Source organism: Astyanax mexicanus, chromosome 8, assembly GCF_023375975.1.
Source record: "Astyanax mexicanus isolate ESR-SI-001 chromosome 8, AstMex3_surface, whole genome shotgun sequence".
Taxonomy (NCBI): Eukaryota; Metazoa; Chordata; class Actinopteri; order Characiformes; family Acestrorhamphidae; genus Astyanax; species Astyanax mexicanus.
Genome location: NC_064415.1, coordinates 50851685 through 50876629, shown reverse-complemented (window position 1 = coordinate 50876629; position 24945 = coordinate 50851685). Strand labels below are relative to the sequence as shown.

The following is a 24945-nucleotide window of genomic DNA, read 5'->3' as shown; positions in this document are numbered from 1 at the left end:
GTGCCAAGCTAATCCGTGTTTGCACATGTACTGTGTACTCAGTTTTTATGAATGTTTTCTCCTGCTCTTCTTCTAATGATGAAGATGATGAAGGCTGGAAGGGTAAGCAGAGAGACGGCTCCAGTGTTCCAGTGCAGTGGTCCTTAGCTTCTCAGGAAATCTCCCTCATCTCTGATGACTACTTCCCCATGTACTTTGTGGCACCAGGTACTTAAATGATGTCATGCCCCAGACTTTCAGAATTTAACACAAAATGTCAAGTGACTTATACATTTACATTTTAATTATTGTGTTTCAGAATAAGAAAATATTCACTCTCTTATGTTTGCTCCTTTTTTTTAGCGAAATTCCTTGGTAACCATTTGCTGAGCTACGGACAGAACCTCACTCTGAACTTCCGGGTGGATCGGCGTGACGCTCGTCTCTCTGCTGAGGATGTGATGCTGGAGGGGGCGGGGCTGCAAGTTGCTGTGCCCCTAATTGCACAGGGAAACTCTTATCCTGGAGAGCAGATGCAGACTTTTGTTTTCAGGTAGGAAACTAGGCTGAGCTTAAATCAGGTTATCGTTATATCCACTGTCCACTGTTTTCCCACAAAATCTTACAGCACTTCAAGCTTCCCTCTGCTACTGACAACTTTTATAGAGATACAGATTTCTTTTTCCAGCAGGATTTGGCACATTGCCAAACATACCACTTGGTCCTCTATGATATTCACATTTTCTGAGATACTGATTTTTGGTTTTAATTGGCTGTAAGCCATAATTATTAACAATAAAATAGATAGATGCTTAAAATAGATAGCTCTGTGTGTAAAACATATATATTATATGAGTTTCACATTTTGAAATGAGTTACTGAAATAAAGTAACTTTTCAATTATATTAATTTTTTTTTAGATGCACTAATACATTAAAACTACATTACAGTAAGATAATACAATATGCTGTGATTTCTCATAACCCTCATAAACCTGTATGGAATGTGCTTCTGAAAAATACCCATTTAGAAGCCATGTAGCCCTAAGACTTCAACCTACCCCTCTAGGTTTAATTTACGTTTCTAGTAAATATTTACAAACATACATAATTACTGAATGCCACTAATATTTAATCAGACAGTATATTGCTTACTCTTTTTTTTTTTTTTGCCCAGTATATATCATATTTATTTTTAATTTATCTTTAAACCTTGTTTTTAACAGACTCCATCAGACTACAGACTATCCCTGGAGGCCAGTGCTGACACACGGAGACTTCCAGAAGCTTCTCCACAACCTTACCTCCATCAAAATCCGTGGTACCTACAGTGAGAGAAGTACGTATCTACTGTTCTACTCAAACACTCACACTGTGTACAGTACAGCGCAACTCACGACCTAACCTTTTCATACGCGCCACAACTGTGTTTATACAGAAAACAGTGAGTGTTTATCACTCTGGATTTACATTTGATAAAAGCTGAGATAGTAAATACAGTTAAATACAGTTTTCTTGACCTCTGATTGTCCTCTGTTGGCGTGTAGGTGCTGGGTACTTGGATAACGTGTCTTTGGTGAGTGCACGGCGCGGTCCTGGAACTCCAGCGCGCTGGGTGGAGAAGTGTACGTGTCCTCCGGGTTACGTGGGTCAGCACTGTGGTCAGTGCGCTCTGGGATACAGGAGGAGCAGGCCTGAGCTGGGTCTCTACAGCCCCTGTGAGCCCTGTAACTGCAACGGACACAGCGAAACCTGCGACCCTGCAACAGGTCAGTCTCCTTCAGAAACCTTCAAACAGTTCATACTAATACTAATACTAGTACTTTACATTATTAATCCCCAGCCTGGGAAATTCATTTGTCAAGCAGCAAACGTAGACAAAAAAAAACAAAGTATATTTAAAAAATTTAATTCTAATTTATTCCCATTTTCTCCCCAATTTACACAGCCAATTACCCAACCCACTCATTAGGACTCCCTTATCACTAGTAATGCCCCAACACCAGGAGGGTGAAGACTAGCACACAAATACAAATACAACATCAGTAGAATTCTTTAATCGTTTGTGCTTCCTATCCCAAAATAAATGGAACTGATTGGTCGGTGCATAAGGTTTAATGTGATTGATTGGCCCTAAAAACAGGAACTTTTGTGGCCTGCACTTCTTATTACACTGAATACCATGTAAAAGTGTTCTTTTACTGCCCCCTCATGGCAAAGAAGTTCACCACATTTCATTAATTCTGTCTGTCTTTCTGTTTCTGTAGGAATGTGTAACTGCCAGGATAATACTGCAGGAATGAGCTGTGAAAGGTGTAAGGACGGCTTTTACGGCGATGCTACAGTTGGATCATCTTCTGATTGTAAACCCTGCCCGTGTCCCTCAGGGGCCACATGTGCACTTGTGCCCAAAACCAAGGAGGCGGTGTGCACCAACTGCCCAGCAGGCACTACAGGTACAGCAGCGATTAGAATCACATAACAAAGCCTGATCAATCTAAATGATCAAAAGTTGTAATTACCCAATGTTTATATAATTAATTAATTTATTAGAACATGTGCAATCTGGTATATATGATAGTTTAACGGCATTTATTTTCTATAGAAATGTGAATAAAGTAAGTAAACTAAAAACCTGCGCTAAAATGCCAATTAACTGTCATTAGTTTGGAATTATTATAAACTCATAATAAATAAAAATCAATAGACTTAAAGCCTTCATTAAATTAAAGGCCAAGGCCTAACTTAACTTGCTACTGTTAGTTAATGTAGTTCAATTTCACTGCTATTTCTGTCATATATACAGCTGAGTATATATGAGTTTCTTTGATTTTACCAAATTGAAAACTTCTGGAATATAATCAAGAGGAAGATGGATGATCACAAGCCATCAAAACAAACCGAACTGCTTGAATTTTTACAATTAAAAAATATTCTGCAGTTCTGTATGATAAATCTTCTAAATCAAGTTGCAAGATAAGAGGGCTTTTTGTAGCCCTATTTAGAGGGGAGTAGTTTTATTTGAATTATTATCAGAGATCCTCAGTGATTTTAGCTCCGTCTGAATGTAAAACAAGTCGTAATATTACTGGGGATGCACTAATTTGGGAATTCTGGGCTAATAACTGATATTTATTTCATTTATTTATCTTTTACATTTACACACCCCAGTATAAAATGTAACATTTATATGCCTTACATTTTAGCTTTCAGCCAACTGTATGCAAACAATAAAATTAAAGTTGCTGCTGAGAATTTTTTCCACACTTTTGGTTTCCTATTTATTTTGCTGTGATTGTCATCTTTCATTACACAATTGGATTTTAGCTGCTACGCTGCTCTCCTCATGGCATTGATAACGTTATTTTTAGCCGTGGGGGTTAAGTAAAGTGCAAAGGATAACTTTTTCTAGCATTCAGTGATATAATCTTCATAACTAAGCTTATCTGTATCTCTGAAAACATTTTATCCTTTGAGTTTTAGAGCTGTAAAATTGACTGTGAGGGGAGGCAGCAGGTGGGCGTTCGCTGCTGCAGTTCTGTTAGCCAATCAGAGCCGATATGTTTGCATGTATGAATATTCATGAGCAAGAGCCCAAATCCTGTCTTTCTTCAGAGACCAATAATCCAGTGAAATAAAGCAGGACTAATCACACAAAACGGCTCACGTGGCATTTATTCATTCTAGAGACACAACAAGACATTTTAAAATGAATGAAAAAAACGTTGTGCATATCTAAAAATGAGCTCCACCTATATGAATTCCCTGTGAATCTGCAAGTTCTCACAGCATTTCTGAAGTACGACAAAGTCGTAAGGAGGTAAGGAGGCATGTTTATTAAATAGTGAATGGCGGGTGTTTGGTCTCACTCTGGTTCTTCTTCATGGTTCTTCAGGTAAGCGCTGTGAGCTGTGTGATGACGGTTTCTTCGGTGACCCGCTGGGAAAGAGCGGTCCAGTCCGAGCCTGCAGGGAGTGTAAATGCAGCAGCAACATCGACCCTAATGCCGTAGGAAACTGCGACAGAGAGACTGGAGAGTGTCTGAAGTGCATCTACAACACAGACGGCTTCTTCTGTGATCGCTGTAAAGAGGGCTTCTACGGCAACGCTCTGGCCACCAACGTCGCTGACAAATGCAAACGTGAGTAGAGTGGAAAAAATAAGCTTGTGCTGCCTTTTATTTGTCTAGGAATAGTCAGCAATGTGTTTTACTGTGTTTTGTCACAGGCAGTAAAAGTTAAGTATTTGAAGGTAGGAATGTACAGGGGTTGAACAATGAAACTCAAACACCTGTCATCATTTTAGTATGGGAGGTTTCATGGCTAAATTGGAGCAGCCTGGTGGCCAATCTTCAAGAGGAAGCTGTCTGAAAGGGATTTTGGGTGCTAGCCCAGATTGTATCGAAATAACATAAAACCACGGCTGATCAAATCACGGCAGAATTCAATGTGCACCTCAACTCTCCTGTTTCCACCAGAACTGTCCGTCGAGACAATAAATTATTGTGGTCTAAAACCAGGTGTTTCAGTTTCATTGTCCAACTGCTGTACCTAATTTGGCAACTGATATTATTTGGCCTAATGGCCTTGCCATTTGTTTATTTACCAAAAGTCTATCTGCTTTTCTCTGTGTAAATTTCTCTGTAGTTACTTGTGTAGCACTGCTGAGGTAAGTTTTGGACTAAAATAGGACTGCTTAGAAAAATGTTTGACAGGAGTAACACTTCTGAATCAAATCCACGTTGAGAATTGTACTGCTGAGGTAAATGTATTGTTCTTTATTGGTTTGTCTGCAGGAACATTAAAAAAGTTAATTGTTCAGTACATACATATTTTTAGCATAAAGAAAATGGTAGAGGAAAACAAACATTTGAAAAAAAAATCAAATGTTTTAAATTGTATATCTTCTGCTCCTCTCTTCAGCTTGTTCCTGCTCTCCATACGGTACTGTGGACCAGCAGACCACCTGCATGCAGGTGACTGGTGAGTGCACGTGTTTACCCCACGTCACCAACCGAGACTGCAGCGCCTGCCAGCCTGGATTCTACAACCTGCAGAGCGGAAAGGGCTGTGAACGGTAACGCTCCACCTCCATTAACCCGTCCTCCTCTCCTTTAATTTCCTCTCTTTGTCATTTGTCTGTTGAGCTGTAATGTTTATTTATTGTGCATTGTTTTGTGTTTAGTTGTAACTGCAACCAGATCGGCTCTACTAACGGTCATTGTGACATTGTGAGCGGGCAGTGTGAGTGTCAGCCGGGGGTCACAGGTCAGCAGTGTGAGCGCTGTGAGGTCAACTTTTTCGGATTCAGCACCTCTGGCTGTAAACGTAAGAGACTTTAGTTTATTTTTTCTCTCAGTCTGGAGATGTACTTGCTGTTTGCTGTTCACCAGTGCATTCAGGCAGCAGCTAGTGCTGGAAATATGATGAAAAAAATGACATATTTCACTTAAATGAAATGAATAGCGATATAAAGTGTTCCTACAAAAGTGTGGAAAGAATGGGAAAGAAAAGCATGGATTTTTGTTATTTTTTATCAAATAGTAATTTATCAATAGTATGAAAAATGGAGACTACTGAATGGAAAAATATTATGTATGTTTCCAAAACTAGTGGTTACAGTCTTGTTTTATTAAAAAAAAAAAAAGAACATCTTAAAAAGAAAGAAAAAAAAAAGAAAGGTATTAATATGGTTTTTAAAGTGCTTTTAACAGGGCAGGTGTGAGAATGTTTAAGAGCACACAGTACATATCCCAGAAAATGTACATCATCTTTGGGCAAATGCATTAATGAGTGATGAATGAATTCTCCCCAGCCCATTTTAGGCTCCGCCCAGGTTTCATTAAGTTTCACTGTTCACAGTTTTCATTATTTAAATTTTTTACAAATTCAAAAAATTTTGGGTCTGGAAAAGAATGGAAACCCTGGATATATGATACAATATGAATAAAAAAATAGCAAGATATCTATTTTATTTGTGACACAATTACAGTATATTGTGGATTTAATGGGTAAATATTAAACAGTGTATTGTAATTGTAGGTAATGTAATTTTTTTTATAATTAGAAAAAGACAGTTGTGGTATTTCACTGACTGTGAAATAGTCGCTACGTTCCTTCATTAATTATAATTATAATATTATATATATATTTATAATATATATATAATATTATAATTATATATATATATATATATATATATATATATATATATATATATATATATATATATATATATATATAATATATATATATATAATTAATTATAATGTTATAACAACATATATAAAATAAATAAATAAGTGTTTTAATCAGCGTAAAGAACATAATAAGTGGTAAAGATGAAATTAGTGTAATTAGTGTAAAAGTAAAAGATTGCCAGCTTTATTAATCAGTCAAATAGTCAACATGCTCCTCCATTAATTACTATATATCACAGCATAATATGCACCAAACAAATGAACAATCAACCAAACACAAACAAACAACCCTTTCTTTTTTTTTTCTTTTTTTTTTTTAACATTGCACACAGGCGATAAATCTGCATAGAAAGCAATAGCATTTCAATATAATTATATTTCAATATATTATATTTTTTGTCTTGTCAGTTAAATATTTTTGAAAATATCATTCAGTGTTTGCTTAAAACAAACTCAAGGCAGCAATCACTCAAATGTGTGTTTAACAGCAGCTGTGTGCTGACTTTACAACACAAAATGTACTCGTCAGGAGCAGGTACATGCAGCAAATAAAAGCTTTTTTAAATCAGCATGAAGAATGTGATTAAGGTAAATAAAATGTTTTAATATAAGTAAAATTAGAGCTAAATTAATAAATAAAATGCATCTCAGAACCATTTAAACGGGTAAAAGTGAAAAACTGCCGCCTTTTATTAATCAGACCATGTGATGGCAGTGTTGATTCAGGATAAGCAATACATTTGAGTCATTTCCAGCAACCTGAGTATAGAAGATCACAACATTACTGTCTTTCACTGGATCTATAACTAGATCAGACTTTAGTGTGATATAAAGACTCCTCCAGCGTGTACACTCTTGGCAAAGCAGTTCCAGCATTCCTCAGGTAGATCAGAGACGTATTTTGGGTTTTCAGCTTTTGAGTGATTGGTAGACACGCTATAACACTGACTTTAATGCTGAATTAAAAGCTGGCAGGCTGTGTAGAGATCTTAATAATGAGGTAATATGATCAGATTTCTGTCTGTGAGCATTCCAGCTGATTCTGGAATTTTCAATATGCTGTTACAGTATCAGTCTAAAGTTTGGAGACATCATCTTTATTTCTTTCTTTATTTTATTTTCTACATTGTATATTAATATTAAAGACTTAAATAAAAAGGGTTTCACATAGAATTATGTAGTAAATAAATAAAAGAAAAAAAATTATAAAGAGTTTTTCTTCCACAATCACCTGATCTAAACCTGATGAACTGAAGTAGTGATTTGAAGTGATTTGAGATGAGCTAGAGCTTCACCGCATGAAGGAAAAGCAGCAACTATTGTTCAACACCCCGAGAAACTCCTTCAAGAAGCTAAGAAAACTATTTCAGGTGACTTTGAGGATCTTGAGTGCGCAGATCTGTCCTCAAAGCTAAATGTGCTACGTAGAAGAATCATGGATTCCTGTATAGCTTTAATATCAATTCTAAAAGTAAGAATTTAATGAGAAGTAACATTTAGAAGTAACATTTAATGAGAAGAGGTGTGTCCAAACTTTTGACCGGTACTATGTCTTAAATTTAAATCCGGGTAATTAAGGTCTTAAATTGTCTTAAATATACTGTAGGAATTACATTTTCTGATGGTGCATTTAATGCCTGCGAGAAAACGTACTAACTTTAGCTGTGAGCTAACCACTTTACTAAGGAGAGAACTAAGGTAAGTAGAGAGCTAGCTAACATTAGCAGTGAGCTAGCTAACATTAGTGGGAGAGAACTAAGTTAAGCGGAGAGCTAGCTAAAATAATTGGCAAAACAGATAACATTAGCGGCAAAGTAGCTACCATTGGGAGTGAGCTAACTAATGTTAACGTTAGAGAACTAAGGTTAATGGATAGCTAACTAACATAAGTGGCGAGCTAGCTAACATTTGTGGCGGGCTTGCTAACATTAGTGGCGACATAACTAAGTTAAGCAGAGAGCTAGCTAACATTAGCAACAAGCTAGCTATTGTTAGCAGGGAAAGAACTAACGTTAATGGAGAGCTAGCTAACATTAGCGGGGAGAGAACCAGATTAAGCAGAGAGCTAACTAACATTAGCAACGAGCTAGCTAATGTTAGCGGGGAAAGAACTAACGTTATGAAGAGCTAGCTATCATTAGTGGGGAGAGAACCAAGTTAAGTGGAAAGCTAACTAACATTAGCAACGAGCTAGCTAATGTTAGCGGGGAAAGAACTAATGTTAATGAAGAGCTGGCTAACATTAACAGGGATTGAACCAATTTAAGCTGAGAGCTAGCTAACATCAACGGCGAGCTAGCTAACGTTACTGGGGAAAGAACTAACGTTAATGGAGACCTAGCTAACATTTTTGAGTCTTAATTTATATTTATTGAGGTCTTAAAAAGATTTTAAAAAGCGTTACATTTGACTTTTAAAATGGTGCAAGAACCCTGTGCAAATAGTAAATCAGTATTACAAAGCCACAAGTTTATTAACCCTGTTAATGATCTTTCCTCCACAGCCTGTGACTGTGACCCTGAGGGCTCTCGGCTGGCGCAGTGCAGAGAGGACGGGCGCTGTGAGTGTCGTCCAGGCTTCGTGGGAGCTCGTTGTGATATGTGTGAAGAGAATTACTTCTACAACCGCTCTACTCCAGGCTGCCAGCAGTGCCCCAACTGCTACAGCCTCGTGAGGGACAAGGTAAGAACTGTCTGCATAGAACAGCCTGATATAAGACCAGCGTAGTGGAAGTTTGCTTTACTTTTGCTTATGTATGTTAAGTTGCTCATGTCAGATTATATATAATCATGCCTGTCTCCTCTTTATCAGGGTCCGAGCAGTTTGTGCCAGTATAGAGCCAGTAGCAGTGGCTGTATTTATTAGAGAACCCAAACAACAACAAAAAAATTAAATACAGTTTTAAATTTTACATGCATTTTTAATTTCAGCGGAATAAAGCACTGCCACTTTGATCGAGAGATTGCTAGTTTAAATCCCGTTTTTGCAGCTTGCCATCAGCTGCCAGAGCCCTGAGAGAGAATTGACAATTGGCCTTGTACTCTGGTTGGGTTGTAGGGTTGTGCTATATCGTATAGAGCGCAAAAATATCACCAACATTTTTTAATACCCTGAACGATATTATACCCTGAAATATGGTGACATATCACCCACCCCTAATTATCACACCAGGGTACTACTTTTTTACTGTTTTTAGCAAAAGAAAAATTCACACTGTTCTCATTTCCCATTATATATCTACTAGAGACACATTATATATGTCCAGTATAATTTATTTTACTTTAATTCTGGATATATGGAGATATATGGAGTGCATTATTATTGGATCATTGACTTCTGTTATTCTGGAAATATATATTTTTATATTCAGTGTTTTGTCATATTGCCAAGAGTGTTGTTATAGTGAAAATACCCTAAAATATTGTGATATGTTAGGGCCAAATCGTATACCCCTAGTGGGTAGAAAATATGGAGAAAATCTGGACAAAATCTGGGAGTGCTTTTCCTGGCGGGGGTGCTAAATTCGGCAACATGGTAGTGCTGAAATCTGCACCTCCGCCATGAAAAGCACCCCCTCACGGCAGCCCCTATGCACCGCCTTCTTAATAAAAGTGATTTAACTCTACTTAGAAATACGCTCCGAGAGGGGGTGCTTTTCCTGGCGGAGGTGCTGAATTCGCCACAATTCTTAGAGACCCATCACTAGTGTTGATTAAAAGTTATTAATCACAGTGTTCTAGGATTTAAATAAGGATTAAGATAAAGTGAGAGTTAGTTATGAGATTTAATCCGTATTTTAGCTTAACCTTCTGACCTAAACAGTAGTGACAACAGTGTTTACATCACTAAATAAGACCACTAATACATCACCAGGCTCTGTAAAAAGAGAATTGTAAGGGAAAGTTAGGGAATTAGCTTTTTTTTTATTCTGTGAAAAAGTAAAAGCATCATATTTTCTATGTATTGTACAGGTGAACCAGCACAGACAGAAACTTCATGACCTGCAGACTCTGATCGACAACCTCGGCACCCAGGACACAGTGAGCGATAAGGCTTTTGAGGATCGTCTGAAAGAAGCTGAGAAGGCCATCATGGATTTACTGAAGGAGGCACAGGCCAGCAAAGGTACTGGCTTTCACAGAGCATGTTTAGAGAACAAGCTGCTGCTTTTCTGTCAAACAAATCAGAATGATTCTCCAATGTTGCCTGTTTTACATTTTCTCCATTTCCATTATTTCAAACCTGTAGCTGCACTTTACACTGAGCATGTAATTCTAGATGAATATACCAATAACAATGCTTTAAAATTATTTGTTACTCTTACTTTACATAGATTTCTTTTACATTTTTGCGAAATTCCATTTTAGAGATGCATGGATTTCATTGGACAGTAATGATATGTAGTTCGTGAGTTAGTAAATGCTTCTATTGCTTCTAAAATGTTTCAATGTCCTCTCTTCCGGCTCTCCTGCAGATGTGGACAAAGGCCTCTTGGATCGTCTTAAGGGCATCAACAACACTCTGACCACCCAGTGGAACCGCCTGCAGAACATTAGGAACACTGTGGATAACACTGGTACTCTGGCGGATAAAGCTCAGAACAGAGTGCGCGAGGCGGAGAAACTCATCGACCGAGCCAGAGATGAGCTGGACAAGGCAAAGGACGCCATCAGCAAAGTGGTGAGCTAGTTTTGCAAACTGCCTTTTAATATAGTTAGGATTTATGGTTATATATGTTGTAAAACATACACAGATCAACATATAAAAAAACAATATGACCGACTTCTTGTTTCTATACTCTTTTTCTATTATTTTTTCAGCTCCACTGACTATATAGGAGCATTTTGTTCTTCTATAAATACAGAGTGGAGTTCATATTTATCTGTTTCTCTGCATACTTTTTGTTTGTTTGTTTGTTTACTAAATCTGATTCTAAAGCCCTTTAATTTTCCCAAAAATCATCAGAGCGCCTTATAATACGGTGCGCCTTATGTATGAATTCTACCAGTCAGGTATTAAGGAGCAGTAAAGTCACTCTGCTGAAGTATAGAGTTACACATGAGTTTCAGTTTAGTTCTTTAGCACCGAGGCTGAAGCAGTATTAGCATTAGCCGCTAACCAAGCTAAGCGCTAGCTCTTTTGCCGTTCTTTTGCTCTGGCGCACCGGACAACTTGGGTTTCCTCAAAGTAGCTCTGTCGTGTGGCATTAGCTCCTAACTGCGTGATAGCACTAGCGGTTAGCTGCTAATGCTAGTGCTTATCATCCAGCACTAGTTTGACATTAAAATAACTATTTTTTTTAAGAATACAGTTTTGTTTACTCAAATTATCTTAGATTTTTGGCTGAATTGTCAATTAGCAGGTAAACCTTATGCTGCTTCAGCGATTGCGAGCCAGGGTTAGAAGCAGACTACCAGGTCGATAACCCTCACCTCTGAATGGCCAAATGGCTATTTGTGTCAAACTTAGCTAGTTTAACTTGATGAACCAACTTTAACTGAATAAGGCTACGTCTAGCCAAAATTGAGGATGAATGAATGCAGCCAATTATCTTGTCCCACTCATCCTCCTCAAAAGTTAATTGTAGCTTCTGTTTCTTATCATTATTATTATCATTATTATTATCATTATTATTATCATTATTATTATATTTTTTCCATCCTGAAACATCACTCCACAGGAGAGAAAAACACCACAGAGAAGCTACCATTTGGGTGTTGGGTCATTATTCTCAGTACTGCAGTGACACCAATCAGCATGGTGGCAACTCAGTTACAAATATATTAGCCTAAATATAAATTATTAACAATAAAAATGCATGAATAATTTTTCTTTCTAACCACATAGGATATCAAAACTCCGACAACCACTGGAGATCCCAACAATATGACCCTCCTCGCTGAAGAGGCTCGCAACCTGGCAGAGAAGTAAGAGAAAGATTCTGTTGTTTATAAAATGATTTAAAACTGTTGTTTTATAGAACTCGTTCTTAATGTTTTTTGCTTTTCTTCTTTTCCAGGCATAAGCTAGAAGCTGATCAAATAGAGAAGACTGCGAAAGATGCCAACGACACTTCTACCAAAGCTTACAACTTACTGAAGAAGACTCTGGATGGCGAGAATAAGATCAACAGTGACATTGATGAACTCAACAAGAAGTAAGTGTGATGGCGGTGATTCTCTGTATTAAATCTGTTCAATTAGGGTCCAAAGAAAAAAAGAGTTAATTCATTGTAATTCACATTTTACAATTGTGAAGCTATATATATATGGGCTTGGCTTAAGCTTAAACCACATTTCACCAGTCAGGTTTTAGGGAGCAGAAAAGCCCCTCCGCTCAAGTACAGCGTTAAAAAAGAGTTTCAGTGAAGTTTCTCCAGCATCAAGACTGGAGCAGTTTTAGCATTAGCCACTAATCTTGCTAAGCGCTATAATAAAGGATCTCAGGCCCGATCCTTGAAGCCTTTATAAAACACTGAACCCTATACAGTTCTTAAAAAAAGATTGAACCACTAAATGATAAACGTCTCATGATTTCTCAGATACAGTGAGGCAAAGGATCTGGCAAAGAACCTGGAGAAACAAGCCAGTAAGGTGCAAGCTGAAGCAGAAGAGGCGGGAAACAAAGCTCTGAAGATCTACGCCAACCTGACGAGCCTGCCACCCTTCGACGTCAAGTCCCTGGAGGTAAGATACAGTGATTTAAGATTTAGCTTCTATATTAAAAACTTAAACTTAAAATCAACTTAAATCCCAATTATTATAAAAATGCCTCTCCACTGGAAAATCTTTAGACTAACACTGCGTTCACACTAGTATGCGACGAGTCGCTCCTGTCACCCGTATTTGTCACTTGTGGGCGTGTCAAAGCTCTATGCATGCGTGTGTCATGTTCCAGCTTCCGACAAGAAAAAAAGGCAGAAAAAATTGTATTGCTTTAACAACCCTAAAATATATATTTATTAAATATGTGTTCGTCAGTGGCGTGCAGTTAATATAGTGAGTCCACAATCCCCCCCCAACAAGCTTTGATTGGTTAGAACAGCTGTCAATCAGATAAGAGTCACATAACAACTGAAAAACGCAGACTGATTCTTTGAGTTACTGTTTTTTTATTTTAGTTCATTTATAAAATATATGCTTATAGTTTACAATAACTATAATATATGTTTCCTTATTAAATATCATGTACTGATAAATATATGATAAATATGTATTTGTTGACTAAATTAAGATCACTTAATGGTTAATAATAATAAATTGATTTTAAGAAGACATGGCGAATATTTATTTATTTTTTTATACCTCGGACCGCCTTGTATGTGATGGGTCCAAAAATATTAGAAGCCAATTAGATTAGAATGCTACTTTACTGCGTCATAATTAATTTGCATAAAGTGACGTTCTTCTGCTTTGTCGCTTGTTGCCTCTCGCGCGTCGTGGTGACAAATCGCACCTTGCCATAGGAAATTAATGGAAATCAATTACGGGACCGGTGACCAGTATGAACATAGGGTTAAACTTTACTTTATTTTCCCCCAGGGAAATATTTTTCTTGGGCTGCATAAAACTGTATCCTGTTAACATACACTGGTACAATCACGTACAACTTGCCACTGGCATAATACAATACGATACAATGAACATAAACACTGACCTCCATCACATTTTAAATAAAAACTTAATATAAATAATTTTATATGTTGGTAAATAACACATTTTTAGACATATATAGAACACAGTAACATCACATTTAAGCATCTGAATTGTGTCTGAAATCTCTGTGTTGCTTATAGGATGAGGCCAGCAAAATAAAGAAGGAAGCGTCAGACCTGGATAAACTTATTGACAAGACTGAGAAGGAGTACAATGATCTGAGAGACGACCTGAAGGGTAAAGAGAACGAAGTGCGCAAACTGCTGGAGAAGGGGAAGACCGAGCAGCAGGTATGTTATTTACTGCACTCTGACCTTTCGATTAAACATTCTGTATTTCATTGTTCTATTTTCTTTATTATAATGATCATTACTGTTAACAGAAACACACCAAAACACCACAGTTTTTTGAGGGATGCACTAAAATGAACACTGAAATATTTGTTCGAAAGCTTGATACCAAGTACCTTTTTTTTCTTTTTTTTTAACAGGATATATATTAGTTTTGTCACTTTTCTTACAATTGAAAATTTAGATAATAAATCTAAATATTCAAAGCACAAAATATTTACCTCAGTCCTAGAGCTTAGAACAGGCCTATAAAATCCAGCCCGGCCCGAGCCTGTGCATATTCTGCCTGGCCCCGACCCAAAATGCCCCATAAACTGTCATTATGCACCTGAGCCAAACAATTAAACCCAACATTTTTTTTTGAAAGTGGAGCGTTAAAACTGAACTTTTTATAACCATTTTTGGGCTGTTTAAATGAGCAAAATCTGTTCAGAATGATGTTAATTCACATTGCAACACTAAAGAAGCACAGACGTATTATTTAAGAAGAACTGCTACACAAAGCGGTGCAAGTCAAGTGAGTAATGAAGACAAGTGGAGGAGCTCATGTGTGAGTGAGCCCCAGAGCTGTGTGATTTATAGCATTCTAACTTGTGCAACAGACGCCTATGTCACAGACCATTTTCTTCAGCCTGAACCGGCCCGAGCATCGGGCTCGGGCAGAGAATCTAAAGTCTACTCACTGCAATTCCAGTAACACATTGACCTCAGAAGTGCTGTTCTAATCATAAATGTATCTCAGCAGTGCTACTCATGTCACATGAGTAACAATTTTACAGAGAAAAGCCAGACTTTTGGAAAGCAAACGATGCTAAGGCTAAGTTAGCTAAGCTAATATTACTATCTTAGCCCTATACAGCTCAGAACAGAACCACCTCTGCTTTAAAATCTAAACGTTGAACACCACAGTTTTTCACTCAGTAGTTTCAATGTTGCCATATTTTTTAGTGCATCCCTATGGGTTTTCTTTTTTAGATGTGAGATTTTAGATCTAGATAAAGATCTAAAAGATAAAGTCTTGCTTGTTTTGCGCTTGTTAAAAGAAGGAAGACATAAAAAAACGCACAGTAGTGATTAAAGCTAAGAGATATAATTGATTTGAGTCTGCAGTCTGATTGAGCTTAATGTTAAAATCTTTAATGTAAGATCTCTGAGAACACGCCTTGTGGTGAAGGAATTGCACAGGAGGGAAGCAGATTGTGGCAGATTAAAAAAAAAGAAAAAAGGCTCAGTTTTGCTGAGGGTACATTTTTGTTTTCCCAATGCACTTAAATATTTCCGTACGTTTGCTGGTTCCCATAATTATGATTCTGTTCGTATGTGGGAAAGTGCTCTCTCTCAGTTCTCTTTAATTCCTGTGGTAAATAATTACACTGCTGTGTAAGACAGGAGACGGGGGCTTTTATTTTGTTCTATATGTTTGTATTTTGCTTTTCTCACCTCTTTGCTTTCTGATGTTCAGACGGCGGATCAGCTGCTGGCGCGGGCGGATGCAGCCAAGGCCCTGGCAGAGGAGGCAGCAAAGAAAGGGCTTTCCACTTACCAGGAGGCCCAGGACATTCTCAGCAATCTCAGAGGTGAATAGGGAAAACCGATAGTAGTTAAATTTTAACATTTTCAGGGCTCTGAGTGGTTTTGAATAAGACTATGATCAGAAAATTGCTGGTACAAATACTAGAATATTGATTCTTACCATCAGAAGGCGGAGTCTGAGAGAACAAAATAGGCTATGCTATCTCAAGATAGGCCAATGGCGATTTTTTTCCCCAAATTATATTATATCACATATATTGGTCAGAACAGGAGTTGTCTCTTGGCTGTTGTATTGGAGCTGGGGATCTATTAATATAAATTAAATTTTAAGATTGCCTTTAACAATCCCTTAGCCATACAGTGGCTTGCAAAAATATTCATACCCCTCAAATTTTTCCATATTTTGTCACATTACAGCCACAAACATGAACATATTAAATTGGAATTCAATGTGAAAGTCCAACGCAAAGTGGTATACAATTGTGAAGTAGAAAGCAAATTATGCATGATTTAAAAAAAATATATATACAAATTAAACAACTGGGAAAAAACGTATTCAGCTCCCCTGAGTCAATACTTTTTGGAATCAGCTTCTGCTGCTATTACAGCTGCAAGTCTCTTAGCATACGTCTCCACCAGCTTTGCACATTTAGTGACTGAACACCCTAAATGTTCCCCTTAGTAATCCTTTATTAGTCCCTATTTATTATGGTTAGGGTTAAGGACCCAAAACATGACCTTAAAGGTTCTTTCACACAGTAGTGGAAATTTAAACACTGATTCTGACACATTTTTGCCAGCTAAACTCACCCTATATCTCTCATAAATTCCCATTATTTCATTTTACATGAGTGAGCACTCATCAGAGAGAGAGAAGTTAATTTGTATTTTTTTTTTTTTGAGGAACATAAACAAACTGGGACATTCTTAGACAAGCTTCATAAAAACGAGTAGGAAAAGATGTTCAGCTCTGGAATATACTTATTTAAACACTGCAGTTGTGTATAGTCGGCGTGTTGATCACAGTATAAGCTTTTCTCTACTGCTTCCACTTCAGGCTCATTTGTTAAGTCCGCAGCCAAGACGGCTTTGCTCTGATTGGTCAGCCTGGATGTAACTCATCCATCAACGCAGAAAATCAAACAGGCTTTGATTAAACATATACAGCATCCTAGTTTGTCACTTTTGGCATCATTAATATATGCATGTTCGTTTTTAAAACTTTTTTGACATTAATGAGCTGTAAAACCTACATTTAAAGGGGATTAAGCATATTATGCAAAACTCACTTTTTGCATGCTTTTGCATTTCTTCATTTCTTTACTTCACTGCCCCTATAAACACTCCAAACACTATAAAATTCTTTCCACCCGTGTCAGCTGAAAGAGTTTAATGTCAGAAATCATGTACTTCTATGAGACATTTGGATATCTTCCTTATTGTGATGTCACAATAAGAAAACCTGCATAGAACCACCCTGGCACCACCCCTCACCTGTCAATCCCCACCAGAGCACCACCCACTAGATTTGTCATTTTGATCATTTTGGTCACAGAGTACACATCATTATTAATGGTATTGGCTTATTAGCTTAAAATTGACCGCTCTTAAACGGCTCATTCTGATAGGGACTGCAATTGGCAAGAATAAAATGAGTTATGAACAGTAATTGGATATAATTGGCCTGCCAAACTGTGAAGGAAAAAGGGATAAAAAAATAGTCCATAAAATGTCATTCATTACCTTAACCTCTGCTGTTGTCTCTTCCACAGACTTCGATAAGAGAGTAAATGACAACAAAACCGCAGCAGAGGAGGCCATGAAACGTATCCCAGAAATCAAAGCCATAATCAACGCAGCTAACGACAAGACCCGCCAGGCCGACGCCGCGCTGGGAAACGCAGCAGCTGATGCTAAAGACGCCAAATCCAAAGCAGAGGAAGCTGAGAAAATCGCCAGCAATGTGCAAAAGGTACAGTCAGGAGTTTACTTGTCAGGTTTTGAGAATGCAGTATGTCATATATTTGTCACTCAACCATTTTAAACAGTTTAAAATTGCCATCCTTTTAGTTTAGCTATCTAAATCTATTTGATATTTTATTGCCACTGGCAATGATATTTGTTTATCATTTATATTTATTAGCTGTAATTTACTTAATTATTTTAGTTAATTTAATTTTGATGATTATTTTTAGAGTTGTAAATTTATGCTTTGGTAGCCTTTAGTGTCTCATTTAAAGATTTTTATTTTATTTTAAAAGCAGTAGAATTCTAAACACACAGCTCTGGAAAAAGTGAAAAAAACACTCCCGTTTCTGAATCTGTTTCTCTGATTTTGCCATTTATAGGTATATGTTTAAGTAAAATGAAAATTGTTGTTTTATTCTATAAACCACTCTATAAAAGAGTTCAGAAATCAATATTTAGTGTAATAACTCTGGTTTTTAATCACAGTTTTCATGCATCTTGGCATTTTCTCCTCCACCAGTCTTACACACTGCTTTTGGATAACTTATGGCTTTACTCCTGGTGCAAAAATTCAAGCAGTTCAGTTTGGTTTGATGTTTTGTGGTCATCTATCTTCTTCTTGATTATATTCCTAATTATTTCTATTTGGTAAAATCCAAGACACTTATTATTTTTAAGTGGTCTTTAAAAAATATAATGAATTAACAAAATGAACAACAATATATTCAAAAACGAAATTTCACATTGCAAAGGATTTACTTTAACCTTCATAGACTGCTGCAGTTGTGTATCATTCTGTAGTCCTTGTATACCGATATTTAGACCTGGGGTCTAAGCTGAATTTCTCAATGGGCAGAATGCATGGGCTTTTCAAAAACTTACCTTTATCAGACAGTCACCTCTTTTTTTATTAAAGCCAATCAGCAGTTAGAGTTAGTAGCCCATCATTTCTCTGTATAATGTTTGTCTACATGATAAATGTATTCTGAGTGTAAGTAAAGGTTGATTGATTGGTTGGTTGATTTGATTTTGTTGCTTGGTTGGACACAGACCTACTCTAATCTTTGCTGTTTATGCTGCCAGGGTTCAGCTAAAACTAAAGCAGATGCAGAGAAGGCGTTTGAAGATACTATGAAACTGGATCAGGAGGTGAACGACATGATGAAGCAGCTGGCGGCTGCAGAGAAAGAGCTCGGCGAGAAGAAGAAGGAGGCAGACAATGACATGATGATGGCTAGCATGGTGAGTACAGAACACAGATTTTAAATCAGTAATTCCGTAATGTTTTAAATATAATAGGAAGAAAGATGCTGGATGTGTTTCTGCATTGAATACATAAATATGTGTAATTAACACACAATGATAGATTTTTTTATTACACAGTGGATGGGTTTCAGAGTTTCAGAGGTTTTTAGATTTTCAGAGTTTTTAGATTTTAGATTAGAGTTTCAGATTTTATTCTAAGCATGCTAGAGCACACTTATTTATTGATTAAATCAGGTCATCAGTAAAAGCTGAGAGTGGTTGCTATGTAATAGTATGTTTTACATTCGAGTCACAGAAAAAAGACAGTATTTAAATAACTTTTCTCACTATAAGGTGCACTTAAAATCCTTCGAGAGTGCGCCTTATAATCTGGTGCTTCTTATGTATAAATTCTACCAAGTCAAGTATTAAAGTGCAGTAAAGCCACTCTGCTGAAGTACAGCATTATAAGGGGGAGTTCTCAGTGAAGATTCTCCAACACTAAGGCTAGGTGCAGCAGCATTAGCATTAGCCGCTTACCGAAGTGCTAGCTCTTTTGCTGTTCAGAGGCAAGTACACAATCAAGAAGTAGCAAACCAAATAGATAACATTTTAATAAATCGAGTATAGTTATTTATTAGATACATTTTCTGTCCTAGACAAGAGGGCTTGCTTTGTATTTATGTTCCTGCCTCAAATATTAAGATATGTCTTGTTTCATCTTTCCTGTTTTTCTCCACAGGCCTCTGATAACGCAAAGACAGCTGAGGAGAACGCCCGGAAAGCCAAAGACGCTGTCCGCACTGTCCTCGGCACAATCAACGATTTACTCGGCCAGCTCGGTAAGCACCGGAAAAACAGCATGTTTTTCAGTTACACATTAGTAGGGATGAACCATTGCTGCGACTATGAACGGGAGGTCGCAGGTTCAAACCCCCACTCATGCAGCTTTGCCATCAAACTGCCGGCGCTCAGAGGGAGCACAATTGGCCCTGCTCCCTCCGGGTGGGTAGATGGCGCTCTCTACCCACATCCCTCCTAGGGTCATGTCCACAGCACAGGGCGTCTGTGAGCTGATGTACCGGAACCGAGTCGCTGCGCTTTCCTCCGAGCGCGCTGGCTGCTCGGCAATACTGCATCAACAGCAGCTCGAAAAGAATGTGTTAGTCTTCACCCTCCTGGTGTGTTGGGGCATCACTAGTGATAGGGGGAATCCTAATGAGTGGGTTGGGTAATTGGCTGTGTAAATTAGAAATAAAATTAATTAAATAAAAGACAAAAAAAAGACAGCCTACCTATAGCCACAAAGTCGTGTAAAGACTGGGCTCACACAGGGACTTCAGTCTGTCTTTAACTATCAGTAAGTAATCCAGCTCTGAAAAATATCTTAAGATATTTGAAGTTAGCATTACACTTTTAACAAGCTAATGCTGGTGTCGGTTAAAATCAGCTCAGCTGAGGACAGTAGCATTAGCATCCTCGTTTTAACCTGCCTATTAGCAATGGTGGCTTAACTTTTCAAGTGCAATGGAGCCTGGCTGCGGTGTCTGTATGCTTCATTTCAAAATAAAAGCTCTGGGTTTATTAAATATTTTTAAATTGTACTTTTGAAAAGCAAGACAAAATACAGAGGGAATGTTATTTAGTTTAAAAAACAGCGGAAAAGTGTAAACATGAATGGAAAAAAACACCAAAAACATGTTTGGTATTCGATATTCGCCCAAATTATGTTTTATTTTGATTTCGGCCAAAAATTTTGGTTGCAATTGTGTTGCATTACTACTCCTTAAAAGTATGATTCTGTCGTTTTTTTTATTCATTTTAAAATATCTAATTGTGGTCTCTAGTATGAATGAATGCCATTTGAGCTGTTTTTTGTAAAAAAAAAAAAAAAAAAAAAAAAAAAAAAAAAAGAAAGTGCTCCAGTGTTTCTATTTAGCCCTGCTTTAGATCCCTGAATTAGAGGTCTCTAAAGAAAGACAGGATTTGGCTCTTGCTCATTCATTCATATTCATACATGCAAATATATGACCTCTGATTGGCTAACAGCCTTCCCTCACAGTTTTACCACGTCGAAGCCCCAGAGTTTGTTTTATATCTTAAAATCGAGTTGTGCTGCTTTGTCAAACTGTGCTTCCCTAGTGTTTATGTAATGTCTGTATAAGATGCGGAATCAACTGGAGATCCGATTTAAACCTACAGTTACTTACACAATATAGCTAACACTAACTAGCTCTGTAAACAGAAGCTGTGAGCTCCTCCTTAGCTACAGCTCCTAACAGTTCATCCATGCCTGTGGATGGTCCTGAGCCGAGGTGGGCGAGGCCATGAACTCACTGGTTGACGTAGACACCCTAACGTCTCTCTGATCAACTCCTATTTCTGGAGGCTGAGGAACAGTTTAATATGCAGCATCAAATACAACTCTGAGAGACCTACTGTATTATACAAAGTACAAAAATTTGGATTTTTTAAAAGAAAGTTGTTGTTGTTCTGATGCTGAGCCGTGTGTCCTCTGTCCACCTAGGCAACATCGATAAAGTGGACCTGACCAAACTGGACCAGATCGACAGCTCCCTGAAGGACGCCAAGGACAAGATGGAGGGCAGCGAGCTGGACAAGAAGCTCAACGATCTGAACGACATCGCCAAGGGCCAGGAGGCCATGATCAATGACTACGACCGGCAGATCCGCGAGATCCGCGCCGACATCGCCAACCTCAACGACATCAAGAACACTCTTCCTGAAGGCTGCTTCAACACGCCGTCTCTAGAGCGGCCTTAACCTCGCTCCTCCTCCTCACTCCAAAACCTCCCTCTTCTCCTCTGTTCCTCGTCTGTGCCACACCTTTCGCCATCTAACACTCGGGGGGGCAGGACGCCACCCTTTACCAAAACAGCTTTTCCTCTCTTTTTTTTTTCTTCTTTTTTTCTTTCAAGTCTTGGTTGTTTTTAGCTTTGTTTTTTTATTTTATTTCTACGTGTTTAGAGATAAAAGCAGCTCTTTTACGCCTTTTTATTTTTGTCTTTTGGATATGCAGCGTCGCTACAAGGTGAAGAAAACTCTGTATCGAAAAATATATGGAAATGGCTCGCACTGATGTTGAGTTGTGTGCGTCCTCACTGCAGCCTGACTTAGGAGAGGAAGCCTCTGTATAGAGTCGAATGTGATCCCACATGACTGCACCACCTCCACTTCTTCTTCTTCTTCATCCTCCTCCTCCTCATCATAGTGTCTCTCAGCTCGTCTGCCCTCCTGCATTACGATAAAGCTGTGAAGGCTGCCTGTCCGCCTCGACCAGAGGGGGACATCGTTCCGGGGACATCGTTCCGCCGCCTTCAGGAGGGGCGTGGTTTTATTGTTTTTTTTTGTTGTTGTTTGTTTTTAGTTTTTTAAGCTATTGTGTCCAACCATTACACTACACTACTCTACACTGATCCTGATATACTGCTTTCATTGGTTCAGAAAACGGACAGTGAAGGAATCTTCTGCTGTGTCTTCTCTTTGTCATCTGTCTTCATTTCTTTCTCTCTCTCTCTCTTTCTCTTATTCTCTCTCTCTCAAGTTACAAGCCCCATCCTGTGCGATGGTCCTGTAGAGAGAGATTTAATTAACCCACACTTCAGTATTGAGAGCTTGACTTGAGTCGGTCCACATGTGCCTCTTAACCATAAACAGTGACATTGTGCTCATGGTCTAAATGCATTTCATGTACACTACATAAATCATGTTCATATGTTTAATATTTTATTTTTGTTTTATTTTATTTTTTTAATTCCCAGAAGCTGCTGCTTTTCTGTGTACTGCAAATCACGTTAACCTCTTTTTTTTTTTTCTTGTTTCGTTTTCTTGTTTTAATTTCCCTTCAAGACAAAATCCAACACTATGCAACTTTGTACATTTTGCGTAGCAAGACGTTTATCTGATACACTGGTGCTAATAACTATTTCAAATGTTATATTTTTGTGTGAATGTTTTTTTTATTATTATTATGATATAGAGTGAGGATTTGTTATTTGTGTAAATATATGCATAAATGTTTTCAGGAATGGCTGATTTAAAATAAAAATAAAATCTACTACAAAAAAACACACAAAAAAAAGCTACGATCCAACCAGCCACCTCATAGGTTATTTCACAAGAGAGAAAAAGAAATCAGTTGAAACCTCCACCTCCGTAATAATATATAAATATATATATAAAATGTTCTGTGGTATAATATGCTTGCTTGTATACATGGCTCCGTTTTGTTGCCTCATAGCTTCGCCGTTTATTTTAATTTTTGTGATTTAAATTGCGACGGGTGGTTTTTAAAGTCGACGATGGATGATGCTTTGGCGAGAAGAGTCCTCACCCTTAACTCGACTGTCCGAACAGTCTAAATGTGTGCGTCTAACATTTCAGAGAGTATTTTTCCAGGATCGGTCGTTCACCCTGCTGAAGACAGTAAGAAGGGTTGCACATCGCTGCGCAACACATCGCTAGTTGATTAGCTTTGGTGGGGTTTGGTGCCTTTCACACTCGGGTTAGACGAAAGTCGCACGAGTTGCACATTTCTGACGTCCTTATCTGTTTAAGAAGCTGGGCGATGTATGTAGAGACACTACAGACCATTTAAACGCTACCTTTTGTTTGATTTATTATTGTTTTTAATGTCTGGTGGGCTTTTTAATGTTTCCCAGGCTTAGATTCTGGCTGCGCTGTCTTTAAATCTACCACCTGGCGCGTTTCACCCAGTGATGTGGGATATAACTGTGGAATCTGTCACCAAATTCTTTTTTTTTTTTTATATATATATATATAAACCCCTCCCACTGCTTCCTCTCTACCACTGTGGACAAACGTGCAACATACTACACAGTCATGTATAAAACAGTATTTCTAATTTATAATGTATCAAGTATTTTAATCTGTTGTTTTATTAGTATGCGTACGAATATGTTGCACAGTCTGTAGGTTGGTTGTTATGGAGAGCATGTTCTGTTCAAGGGTTTAAACCCCTCCCCTTCCCCCTTTTTAAATTTTTTTTATTTTTTTTTTATTTTTAAGGCACTCCTTTCACGAACACTCTGACGGACCTGAGAAACTCCAGCTTGTTATCCATTTTTTTTGCCTGTAAATCCAATTGTGTAACATTTGAATAATAAACCGTGGTTATTACAGGATCTTGGAAGCTGTGCTCGTGCTCATTTGATTGAATCATTCCTTTTTGGCGTTTTGCGTTGTGTGTGATATGATGTGACGTGACTCACTGAGCAGTCTAGACAGCACTGATTCACGTTTCAAAAGTGGTAAAAACCAGCCAGAGCTCAACCCTTAACTAATACATCATTAATCAAAGAATGATTCTATATCGTTTTATTTGCTGCCATGGGTTTTGCCATGCGGTATTTCTAGTTATGCCTTGTCCCGCCATTCCAGCTAACTGTCACGGGGAGGGTGACCCAGGCAGGGAGACGAGGAGACGGACGCAAGTGCAGGTAGGGTGAAATAAATAATAATTTAATAAATAAATAACAAAGAGACAAGAAACAAATAAACACTTAAACATAAAACAGGGAGATATATACAAGGAACTGGGGAATACACCAAATAACTGAAAATAGATAAACTAGTGAACATAAACAAAACACACAAGAAGAACTAATGATAAACAAACAGGGAGTAAATAAACAAAGAAACAAACGAGGGACTGAATAAATACAAAACTAAACTGGGCAGGGATAAGTATATACAAGGAAATAAACAAGAAGCTAAACAAGACAAGGAAAACTAAACTAAGCAGGGCAAGGGAGAAAAAAACAGGGAACTAGAAATAAACAAGAAGATAAAGAAAGGACAAGGGCAAAGGCTATGAAAAACAAGGGCTAGGCTAGAGAACACGAGAACGACAAAACAACAGAGGTTAGTGCAAAGACTGACGGAGGACAAGTGGCACGGGATCTAATTAACAAACAGGAAACACACTAGAATTGGAAACACCTGGGGAAGGGGCGGAGCTACAAATGAGACACGTG

At 37.8% G+C, this 24945-nt stretch overlaps 1 protein-coding gene across 1 annotated transcript in view; it reads left to right on the top strand.

Moving 5' to 3' along the window:
- lamc1 (laminin, gamma 1) overlaps positions 1-24093 on the top strand; it is a 117743-nt gene extending 93650 nt beyond the window's left edge. Inside the window, exons 9-28 of the mRNA XM_022677891.2 lie at positions 85-207; positions 343-532; positions 1205-1317; positions 1526-1747; positions 2246-2434; positions 3874-4119; positions 4901-5054; positions 5163-5305; positions 8681-8859; positions 10149-10302; positions 10652-10857; positions 12025-12104; positions 12197-12334; positions 12719-12863; positions 13973-14122; positions 15645-15759; positions 17488-17687; positions 18767-18925; positions 19671-19770; positions 21456-24093. Coding sequence (XP_022533612.2) covers positions 85-207; positions 343-532; positions 1205-1317; positions 1526-1747; positions 2246-2434; positions 3874-4119; positions 4901-5054; positions 5163-5305; positions 8681-8859; positions 10149-10302; positions 10652-10857; positions 12025-12104; positions 12197-12334; positions 12719-12863; positions 13973-14122; positions 15645-15759; positions 17488-17687; positions 18767-18925; positions 19671-19770; positions 21456-21712 — 3263 coding nt within the window. The 3' untranslated portion in view covers positions 21713-24093. The remainder of the gene's footprint in view (positions 1-84; positions 208-342; positions 533-1204; positions 1318-1525; positions 1748-2245; positions 2435-3873; positions 4120-4900; positions 5055-5162; positions 5306-8680; positions 8860-10148; positions 10303-10651; positions 10858-12024; positions 12105-12196; positions 12335-12718; positions 12864-13972; positions 14123-15644; positions 15760-17487; positions 17688-18766; positions 18926-19670; positions 19771-21455) is intronic.
- Positions 24094-24945: the final 852 nt, after the last annotated feature.